An 11,879-nucleotide genomic window follows, 5' to 3' on the forward strand; every position below is an offset into this window, starting at 1 on the left:
CTGTCTTGTTGCGACGCACATCCTGCCCCAGAAGGTCTGCAGAGAAGCCCATGACTCTGCGTTTCGAACAGGCTCCTGGGTGATGGCTGATGCCGCCATTCTGTACGTCACATTCCGTGAGTGGCGAGGCCCGGGGCCACAGTCATACCAGACCACTCACCGTTCTCCACACAGTCTGCTTACTTTTACCAGTTTGTTCCCTTGGCCACATACACCTTTCCCTGTCTTCTCCAGCAGGAACATTCTACTCCATCTTCAAAGCCCTGCCCATGTCTGTGCCTCCTGAACTCTTGTCCAAGAGCCTTGGGCAGAAGTAATCATACTCCAGTCCCTGCCCCCATCTCCTATCACTTTCCCTCTTTCTCACACTGCTCCAGCCACACAGGCTTCCCTGCGGTTTCCTAAACATGCCCCGCCAGCACCAGCCTCAGGGCTTTGCACAAGCTGTTCCTGCTACCTAAAATGCCCTTCCCCCAGATATCCTCATATCCAACCCGTTCACCTCCTTCATCCCTTCACTCAAATGTCTCCTTCATGAGGTTTATATTCTGACCACCCATGTAATTCCCTCCCCACCCAGCATTGTTGGTACTCTATTATTTATACATACGTCTATGTATATGTCTGTTTCCCCTGAAGCTGTGAGCAATTCAAAGGCAGGGTCCACAATACATTCCTTCTGCATCCGAAGAGTCTTGCACAGTGTCTCTTACATTAGGAAAGAAAGAAAGAAAGAAAGAAAGAAAGATCAAACCAATAGCGGACCATAGAAAGAAAGAAAGAAAGAAAGAAAGAAAGAAAGAAAGAAAGAAAGATCAAACCAATAGCGGACCATAGAAAGAAAGAAAGAAAGAAAGAAAGAAAGAAAGAAAGAAAGATCAAACCAATAGCGGACCATAGAAAGAAAGAAAGAAAGAAAGAAAGAAAGAAAGAAAGAAAGAAAGAAATCAAACCAATAGCGGACCATAATGTACAACTAACGGATCTGAATGAAAACTGTCACACCTCAAACAACCTGGTGGGTGGTGGCAGCATTAAAGATACAAGAAAGAACATTATAACAAAAAAGAGACAGAAATTAAAGGGCACAAAGAGAATTCTAAAAGGGTTAATTTACAACTCAGAGATGCACAAGGATCCCAAGTGCAACTGCGACTTTTTATCTACGAGTGAGGTTAGGGTAAAAATGAACTGAATGTGCACTCTAAAAACTGCTCATGTTCTACCACTTTAAATATTTTTTAAGACATACTAATGACTCCTAACATCTATTAGGAGCCTATCACGTGCCAGCAACTCTCCAGCCATCTTACAAGCACCAACTCATCTAACCCATACAACACACCTCTGTGGTAGGTACTAGGTCTACCTCTTTTCATAAGGAAGGAACTGAGAGAGAGCTCAAATGACTCTGTCAAAGTCACACAGCCAACCAGGGGGCGCGGGGGCCTGAGTTCTTAACCACAGCAGACAGGTGAAAAACCATGCAGACTTACTTGGAATGTAAAGGCTTCTCTTTAGGTAGGTTACTGTTTTCAAACTCCCTACAACATTACTCATTAATAAATTATATATATATATATATGCCCTCTTCGTGTTTTGAATATATACATTCATATCATATCATATCTTTCATATCGTGAATGTATAATCATTCATACATATACAAAGGAAAAAACTGCTTTGAACACTTTTCCTCCGTATCAACAGCTAATCTCTGTCAAAGTATAGCTTTTAAGACTAAGGAAAGGAAAGGAAAGGAAAGGAAAGGAAAGGAAAGGAAAGGAAAGGAAAGGAAAGGAAAAAGGAAAGGAAAAAGGAAAGGAAAAAGGAAAGGAAAAAGGAAAGGAAAGGAAAGGAAAAAGGAAAGGAAAGGAAAGGAAAGGAAAGGAAAGGAAAGGAAAGGAAAGGAAAGGAAAGGAAAGGAAAAAGGAAAGGAAAGGAAAGGAAAGGAAAGACTAAGGACATCAGTGAGTAATTCCCAGGCAAGCCAGCCCAGGCAAGCAGAGGCCAATGGCTGAGGGGGCAGGTGTTTTGTTGTTGTTGTTGTTTTTAATGTTTATTTATTTGGGGGGAGGGGCAGAGAGGAGAGAGAGAGAATCCCAAGTGGGCTCTGGGCTGCAAGCACACAGCCCAACACAGGGCTGTGAGATCGTGATCTGAGCCAAAATCAAGAGTCTGGCACTCAACCGACTGAGCTCCCCAGGCACTGCTGAGGGTACAGGTTTGAATCACGGCACCTACTAGCCCTGTGTGCCCAGCCGCGATTAATTTCATCTCTGCACATTCCTACTATGGATTATTCTTCCTGGCTGCTGCGTGCGCCTCCCCATCTCCCACCCCACACCATTCCCGCCTGATTCTTTCAACAGTCCTCAGTCGGGCTCCACGACTCCCAGGTGGTCCACGGACAGAATTCAGGGGATCCCTGAACTTGGTAGGATGTACCCTCCGTATTTTCATCTATTCACCCAAAAGCATCACTGTAAGAAGGGGTCCGTACATAGCCTTCACCGGACTGCCACAGGGCTGTGTGGCACAAAAAGGGAAATGTGGATATAAGCAGATCCAGGGAAAATGAGCTAGGAGGTATTTTTAACGTTTCAGTCAAGGTAAAAATCTGGGTAGGCCGGCAGAGGTGAGAATGGAAAGTGACGGAGTTGAGGAAAATACCTGGGCATCCCTAAATAAAATGGTATCTCCCACCTTCCTTCTACTTCTAACCTTCCCCAAAGAGGGGCTGCCTCTCCTTCCGTGCTTTCGTTCTTTAAATCTTTCAGCTTCCACACAAATAGATGCGTATATGTGTGCATGCCAATCAGCCACCGTCCCAGAAAGCACGTCCCTGAAGGCCGTGATGTCTGAAGCGTTAATACGCGGGCCTTCCCGCTGGGTTATGTCTTGCTTCCTGTTTCTTCCTCCATCCTTCCCTCAAAGCCAAGTGTTCCCCTCGGAGACCTACTTTACCCCCCTGGCTTCCACCACCAACTCGGCACGGGCAATTCTCCATTCTCCATCCCAGCCCTAACCTTGCTCCTGAGCCGTGATCCCACCTTCCAACACCCCACCGGTGGACACTGTCACTACAATGCCCGTTCACTGTCACCTGCAGTTCGACACTTCCTTTTAATGTATTTTTTTTTAATTTTTTTTTAACGCTTATTCAGTTTTGAGACAGAGAGAGACAGAGCATGAAGGGGGGGAGGGGCAGAGAGAGAGGGAGACACAGAATCTGAAACAGGCTCCAGGCTCTGAGCTGTCAGCCCAGAGCCCGACGCGGGGCTCGAACTCACGGACCGCGAGATCATGACCCGAGCCGAAGTCGGTCGCTCAACCGACTGAGCCACCCAGGCGCCCTGTGTATTTTTTAAAAGTAGGCTCCATGCCCAACTTGGGGCTTGACCTCACGACCCTGAGATTAAGAGTCACACACTCCAGCTACCAACTGAGCCAGCCGGAAAATGTTTTACCCTTTTTCAGTACATAATTCCTTCTATCTTTTCTAAGTCTACCATGGGGTCATCATTCTCTCAAGGATTTCTCACATGCAGTCAGGGGACAAATCCTGACTATTTCTCTTTATTTTTAGCACTATTCCTTCCGCCGGTCTTGCTGTTCAACATGTCGCCCAAGGACCAGCAGTGTCATCATCATCTAAGAGCACGGTAAACACAGAGTCTTGGTACTTACTCCAGACCCGCTGAGTTGAAATCTGCGTGTTTAAAGTGTTCCCAAGTGATTCATACACACAGTAAATTTTGAGAATCACTTCTCTGGTGCTTATGAATATGCTACCAGCCTAACTGCATCTGAATTTGATCTTTTTTTTTTTTTTTTGGTATCAATTATAACTCCCTATTATGGGTTAATTACAGTTCTAGACTTTAAATACATTATCTCACTTAACCCTCAGAATAACCCTGTGAGAAAATCACCATCATCTCTACTTTAAGAATGAGTAAATTGAGGCCCAAGTGGATAGATAAATCACCTGTTCAATGAGTCCACACCTGATGGAGGCAGGATTTGAACCTTATCTGTCTGACCACAAACCATTTTGCCCAATTGCACCAATTCCCTTAAATTCCAAAATTTGCATTTCAAAGGGGATGTTGGCCGAATTAATTGCTCCGTTTGACTGTATTTGCTGGTCAACTCATGGCGGATTTTATTACAATTCCTGCTGAAAATCTTTCAAAAGGCAGCGCAGACGGTCCTGGCTTAGAAAGAGAAATCATCGTCTTGTGACGGGCATCATTCTGAACACTCAAATTCAGCAAAAGTTATTTGGTAAAGGGAGAAGAAAATGCATTCTCTTCTCAGGATATAATCCCAAATTTTCGGGGGCTTAAAACGATTTCCCTAATAACAAACATTGTGTCTGCTTGGCATTCTTCTTTCCTCTAAGGGAAAGAGAAGATGGGGCACCTGGGTGGCTCAGTCGGTTAAGCACCTGACTCTTGATTTCGGCTCGGGTCACCATCTCTCGGAGCGTCAGTTCTCGGTTGGTGAGATGAAACCCGGCAACGGGCAATGTGCTGACAGTGCGGAGCCTGCTTGGGATTCTCTCTCTTGCTCTCTCTCTGCCCCTCCCCGGCTCACTCTCTCTCTCAAAATAAATAAATAGATACCTTAAAAACTGTACTGATGAAGGGAAGAAATAAAAACAGTGTGGGACTAGTTCTTGAATGAATGGTTATTTGGGTTCCATTCAGTACATTTCAGCTAACGTCTAGCTGATCACTATTTTAATTTAACTGCCTCATTATATCCTATTCAGTCAATATTTCACAGTCACTCATTTCATTTTGAAACCTAGTTTCCTTCTTTCATTTTTTTTTTCCGTGCCCAAATACAAACCCACGAACCCCAAAGACACCACTATTCCTCTAATATACTATTTACTTATTTCAAGTCCCAGACCTTGCTGACAATGTAACAAAAGCTATGGATGCTGAACCCCGAAAACTACATACTGGCCCGAACTACCACTAGGACAGATCCCTACCCGATCCTGCCTGTCCGGGCCCTCTCCATTCTTCTTCTTCTTTTTTTTTTTTTTTAATTTATTTTTGACACAGAGAAAGAGCATGAGCGGGGGAAGGGCAGAGAGAGGGGAAGACACAGAATCTGAATCCGAAGCAGGCTCCAGGCTCTGAGCTGTCAGCACGGAGTCGGACGCGGGACTCGAACTCACAGACAGCTAGATCATCACCAGAGCCGAAGGCGAAGGCGGAGGCTCAACCGACTGAGCCACCCAGGTGCCCCCAGGCCCTCTCCATTCTTAAGGGAACTGTCCCAATAGGCAAGAACTTCCATCTTTTTTCCTGTTTAGCCCAGGGGGATGCCAAACGGGTCAGAATCCCTCCATGGGATTTTTAGAACTGAATCGGAAAAAGAAAGTCCCTTTTGGGGGGGGGGGGCGGGAATTACAAAATGCCAAATTCAGGAACCATCAGTTCCCGGTCCTGTGGAGGGAACCAGTCAGCTATGAGCAAGAACAAAGCCAAAACAGAAAAGTCCCAACGGTACCCAAGCACCTGCTTCCAGTTATGGCTGAACTCAGTCCTATTCCTGTTCTCCTGGTTTGGCGGCCAATCCCTTCTTGCACTGTGACAGACCTCCAAAACCCTCCTAATTTTTAAAGTTTCTGGCTAAGCTCATTCACATTTCTATAGCTTGCAACAAAAAGACTTTAGCGTTAATACGGACTCCTTCTAAATACCGTATTTGTTTTAAACAAGGTTTATGTCCTTTACGTTTCTTCTATACAGATGAATTCCTTTCGATACTTAATTAGGTTTTTAAATTCTCGTTTCCAAAAGGCTCACATTGCACTCTTCGTAAAAATCTTTTAGAGTATCTCTCTTTACAACAAGTCTTGGCTCATGTCATTCTACGTGTTCCACGCACTATTAAAATATAATTTTAAGAAGCTAACTGCCTGATCATTTTTAGTTTAATTCCAAATGTAACAAGACAAAACTGCCTTCTGAAGTGGTCTTTTCCTTTATGTATTCAATTATATTCCCTGCTTAAAATACTTAAAATAAAAATTGGCAGCGATCCATTCACTGCTGGGTATTTTAAGTTAGAAAGCAGTAACGTATCAAATTCACCACACAAAGTCAGGCTTATTCTTGTCATTGAGAATTACCACCACAATTGACTTGGAAATTTCCACCTTAATTTCAAGTTTTTACATTTCAATCAAATAGACTTTGACTTAATAGACCGCAATGCAGTCCAACTCCAATCAATCCAACAAACTCTCAGTTCACACCTCTCTTCCAATCACCCCAGATATCCTTCCCTCTGGTCACGGCCTTGAAAATTCCCTGAATGCAGGTGCATGTTCAAGGTTACAACGGTAACGCAACTTTAGTTCCATACTATTACTATTGCTAGTCTATGGATGCTAATATAATGCTGTGAACCAAGTAGACTGTAAAAACATTTGAACCTTGAAGTTAGAGAAACACTTAGAAATCATCCAGTCCAATCACCTTACTTCACAGAGGCAAACATTGATGCAAAACTAGTTAGTTATATGTCCAAGGTCAGCAGAATTAGAGAAAGAATTAGAACACATGTACAATGAGCATTTTACCATAGTATGTACAAGGTTCCCAAACCTCTTATAAGATGCCTACGTGATAAAAATAAACATGATTTTTCTTTTTAGTACTCCAAATGTTAGTTATTTCTAAACATCCTTAAGAAAAATTCAAATGAAGGGGCGCCTGGGTGGCGCAGTCGGTTAAGCGTCCGACTTCAGCCAGGTCACGATCTCGCGGTCCGGGAGTTCGAGCCCCGCGTCAGGCTCTGGGCTGATGGTTCAGAGCCTGGAGCCTGTTTCCGATTCTGTGTCTCCCTCTCTCTCTGCCCTTCCCCCGTTCATGCTCTGTCTCTCTCTGTCCCAAAAAAATAAATAAATAAACGTTGAAAAAAAAAAAAAAAAGAAAAAAAAGAAAAATTCAAATGAAGTATAAAAGCACGAAATTGTTAGATTCACGACAAATCTTTTCCCATTAATTCTGGCCACGTTATAAATGTAGGAGAATAATGTTAGAGGTGCCTGGCTGGTAGAGTACGTGACTCTTGATCTTGGGGTTGTGAGTTCAAGCCCCATGTTGGGTGTAGAGACTACTTAAACATAAAATCTTAAAAAAATAAAAATAAATTAAAAAAGAGATGTAGGAGAAAGACTCTGATTTGAATTATTCTCTCCTTTCCTGCTCTGCTTTCTCAAATGTCCCTATTCATATACAGCACTGTGCTTGCTCCTTCTTAATAACGCTGACGAAGTATATTCTCATTTTAAACTGTACACTTTGGTCATATTTGGTCAAGTTCATATAAAAACGTTTATCTAGTATTAGACTTTGCCACCTAAAATGAAATCAACCAGAAATACATGACATCTTGGTACTTAGATTTCATAGTTACATACACTTCACTTTTTTTTTTTCAGAGATAATAAAGAAAATAGACATTCTGAAAAAGAAGGCTGTGAAACAGACCATTCTTATGCCGATTAAGCCCTCAAAATAAAGATATTTGGACAAAAAAACTGAGCGGCATTCTTAGCCGTCTCTTGCGCAACGTCTGGTACTGTCTGCGTGCCTACTACAAAGTTGCTGAATGAATAACATGGTTGCGTTACATACTACAAAACTTGACTCCTCTGGAGACTAAGAGTTGCTACCTTTTCTTGAAAGCAAAAGAAAATAACACGAAGTGTACCATCCACAAATCATATGTCATTTTTGTAAGCTTTAGATAGCTTACAAATTTCCGATTAGCGAGAAACTCTAAACCAAATGTAGCAATTCATAAATATAAGGTAGCAACGTAAGTGGTTACAATAAAATATGCACAGCTACAAGATTGTGTGAAGCAAGATGGAATTCGGACTAAATCCCAGAAAGCACACTCTTTTTTCAGCAGCATATTGTTGGCAGTCCTTGACTACATTTAAACCCTCAGACACAAACACTCTCTGACCCAAACACCAGAACTCCAAAGCAGATACAAGCACCAATAAATACAGAATAGCAATTTTTTTAAAAGCAATTAACAAAAAATAATTTAAAAAGCTTAATAGAATTAGGCATAACTCTGAATTGTAGATGCATCATACAGGAAAAATTCCATTTTATTTGCTACGATAAACCTTAAGAGGAGAGTTTTTGGTGCATTCACATTTGCGGTTGGAAAAGCTCACGTTCCCAATCGCTAAAGAAGTTATCAGGAAGTGAAGATGAACTTCAGTGGATCAGACACTCATTTCTCAACTTTCTTAGACACAGTCACTTCATGCAAACACAATATATCCTGATACTGTTCCACGTTTTCCCCAGCTTGCCCTCGGCAAGAAAACTATAAATAGAATGCATGCTTCTAAGCCGTTTTAAACAACTTCATTAAATTGAGAGTGCTCTTAAAACAAAACGAAACAGCATGGTTTTCTGCCATTTCTATTACGCTCAAAAGGGCACACAGACATCCACAGAAATCAAAAGTACGGAGAGCAAGCTTACACTTTTGCTCACATGCTAACTGACTGCAGTGGGTAAGGTCATGGTCGGAATTCACAAGCTCACTTAAACTTTCATGGCTCGGCCAACAGCTCCGATCATGTTTCCTGATCCTAAGGAGATTAAAACCGCAGGAGTTTCTCGCAGTAAGATCAGCAGGAGGCTATTTCAGACCCTCAAACCGCAGTCCGCATAGCCCGCAGCGGCCCATCTTCCACCGCCTCCGGCTGTGTGTTAAGCTAACCTTTCGGAGCATTCTCCCTCCAGCCTTTTTAAGCAAACCCCCAAAACCGGTGCGGCCAACTCGAGACGGCTTTCCCTCCGCCCAGCCAAGACCCCCCCCCTCCTCCTCCTGTCATCCCCAGGCCACCCTTCCGCAGTCGGTGACTTCGGCCTGGCTCCCCGAGGTGGGGGAGGAGGTGTGGAGAGGAAGACTCCCCGCCAAGCAGCTCTCCAGCCCGCACAGCGGCAGGGCGATGCGGGAGAGGAGCAGAGAAAGATACTAAACCCCAGTGTCATATTTACACGAGCTTTTTCTTTGCCAAAAAGATTCCCTGCGTCCGATAATATCGCCTTTAAAGGAAAAAAGGACCTAAGCACTAAAGCCGCTGCCCACATCTCCCGATCTCCGGTATTCTCACCCCTCTTCCCCCGCGGGGAGGCTCCGGACGCTCCTGACCTCGCACAGGTACACCTGAAGCCAGCGGAAGACCCGACCGCCCCGGCCGCCCCCCGACATCAAGGAGCGATCACCAAGGCTCAGACCCCAGCAGCCCCCGCCCGGGCTGACAGCCCGGGAGGACCCGTGCCCTGCACAAACTTCCCAGTTGCCCGGCTGCGGGGACCAACCGGCCGACGCACGAACGGGAGCACGGGGGACGACACTGGTACCCGCCGCAGGGCTCAACTGCAGATGGGACCCTACGTCCCGCAACCGGCTCTAGGTCCAAAGAGGGTCCAAGTGGCGCCCGGGGAACCCAGAGAGGCGGGCGCGCGGCGCGGGGATGGGGGCACCGAGGCGCCGCGGCGGGCGGACAACCCTGGAGAGCGAGCAGCCGGAGGGCCGGGTCCCCGCTCGGGCTCCCCGCCCCGCAGCAGCTGCAGCAGAAGGAGGAGGGGAGCGAGGAGGAAGAGGAGGAGGAAAGGGACTGCGCGCCGCAGCCCAAGCCCTTACCGAGTGGTTTACCCCCCACATCAGGACGCTGAGCAGCGGATCGCTGGCCCGAAAGAGCTTCACTTTCTGCGCTACGAAGTGCTTCTTCTTGGTCTTGGTCTTGCTCGCCAAGACGGAGGACCCCAGGTTGCCGGGGGTCGCCATGGCCGCCGCCTCTGTCCCCTCCACCGCCGCGCTCCCGAGGCCGGGGACCCGCCCTCTCTACACGCCGGCCGGGGGAGGCAGCCGCATCCCCCCGGCGGCGGCCCCGGCGCGCCGTGCCCGCTCCTCCCGCTTTGCGCGCTTGGCCCGGCAGAGGAGGGAGGCTGCGCTCGGCTCGCGCCCCGGCCCGGATCCCGCGCCCGCCGCGGCTCCGCGCTCAGCCCGCGGCTGGACCAGGCGCGCCGCGAGCGGCTTCCGCGTTGGGCGTCGGCGTCATGACGCAGGGGGCGGGCGGGCAGCTGTTGCGGCGCCGCCAGGCGGGGCGCGGCCGCGGGACCGTTAAGCTACAGCCTGGCGCTCCGGCTCCGGCTCCGGCTCCCGTTCCGGCCCCGCAGTGGTCCCGCGGGCCCCCGGGGTGCAGGCGACCTCGCGCTGGGCGCCCCCGACCGGCTGAGGACCCCGCGGGGTGGGCGTGCGGCGCTGGCCCCGCGAGGGATCCCGCAGGGCAACCCTTTCTGCTCCCCAGGGAGAAGGGGGGCGGGGAGGACAGAGGAGTGGGGATGTCGGCGGAGAGGAGCCCCCAGAGGCGGTAGTCAGGCGAAGGAATGAGGCTCGGGGAACCACCACTTACCGGTCCCGGGAGTCCGGAGAGCTGGCGAGACCTGACATGCTGCCTGGAGACCAGGGCTTCCCTAGCACCAAGGGAAAGGACCCGGGTACGTCGTTGGCCACCTCCCAGGGTGGCACCGAAATGAAGTTGTTAACCCTCAGGCCTTTCGAACCCCGATCCTGAACCTCGCTACGCTCTCTGAGTCATGCAGGAGGGAGACCCCCACCTACCACCCTGGCTGCCTTTCCTGCCGCCACTACCCCCTCCACAGGGCAGGGCCCTGGATTCCTCATGCTCAGCACTTGGTTTCGCCTGGAGAATCGTGCCCCAAACTGCACCTTCTTCCAATTCAAATCCTCCGCGACGTTCTTTACAATTCTTCCTTTCATCCGTTACGCTCACCTTTCCCGGAGACCTGTTCGGTTGTCTCTATCCATGTACACCTGAACGCTGGGAATGACTGACGCACCTCGGGAAAAGCTGCCATTACGAGTGTGGCTAAAAACAGTGCTGTCCCCGTACCTTCCCCACGAATCCTCCTCTTCTGTGTATCCTTACCTGACTCAGCCCACTGGGCAAGCCCGTTATCGATTGTCATTTTTCCTCCACTCCACAGTGACTACCCACTGTGTGCTTGGTGATCTGCTCCGCTCGGTCAAGGAGACGGGGATGATAGCCCCTTATGCCTTATAAAGAGCTTAAGTACGTGTCATGAGGGTGGGGAGTGACAGGTTATGTGGGTCACCGTTCATTTGCTCCTCTTTGTTTTCTCTGCCCTTTAAAAAAATTTTTTTTTCAACGTTTATTTATTTTTGGGACAGAGAGAGACAGAGCATGAACGGGGGAGGGGCAGAGAGAGAGGGAGACACAGAATCGGAAACAGGCTCCAGGCTCCGAGCCATCAGCCCAGAGCCTGACGCGGGGCTCGAACTCACAGACCGCGAGATCGTGACCTGGTTGAAGTCGGACGCTTAACCGACTGCGCCACCCAGGCGCCCCTCCTCTGCCCTTTAAACATAGAGGTTGCCCCAAGTCCTTTTGTTCTTTCCCTCTTGTGTCATACCCTTGTCCAAAATGGTGTCGGCTCTCCCAACGTCAACTGTCATCGCTCTTAGTGGTTAAAAGAAACAACCCAAATGTGTAGTGAGAAACATAGGGTTGCACATTTCCTCCACTTGTTTCAGCAAATCCGTTAACCTCCCTGAGCTTCAGGTTCTTTGTGTTCACAAAAGGGATAATCAGACACAAATGTCACTTTAGAGACTACTCTGGGCCTGGTAATTATGGTTCTGCCCTACGTACTTTAAAGGATGTTTATCGAAATCAAAATCAACAGTAGACAATGGCTGTGAAAAGCCCTTTGTAAACTATTCAGCATTATGTATATACATACTAGATAAAATGTAGAGTACTT

General features: G+C 47.7%; 1 protein-coding gene across 4 annotated transcripts in view; it reads right to left on the reverse strand.

Moving 5' to 3' along the window:
• The window catches only part of PIP4K2A (phosphatidylinositol-5-phosphate 4-kinase type 2 alpha), a 193,409-nt gene extending 183,340 nt beyond the window's left edge, over nt 1-10,069 (reverse strand). For 2 of the 4 annotated variants that reach the window (XM_047066878.1, XM_047066879.1), the window contains exon 1: nt 9,715-10,069. In XM_047066878.1, coding sequence (XP_046922834.1) covers nt 9,715-9,858 — 144 coding nt within the window. In that variant the 5' untranslated portion in view covers nt 9,859-10,069. The remainder of the gene's footprint in view (nt 1-9,714) is intronic. The other 2 variants (XM_047066877.1, XM_047066876.1) reach the window with 2 other exon arrangements.
• Between the last annotated feature and the right edge of the window lie 1,810 nt (nt 10,070-11,879).

Source organism: Lynx rufus, unplaced genomic scaffold (assembly GCF_022079265.1).
Source record: "Lynx rufus isolate CCGP_SWC_20201006 ecotype Redwood Valley unplaced genomic scaffold, mLynRuf1.p SCAF_7, whole genome shotgun sequence".
NCBI classification, from domain to species: domain Eukaryota; kingdom Metazoa; phylum Chordata; class Mammalia; order Carnivora; family Felidae; genus Lynx; species Lynx rufus.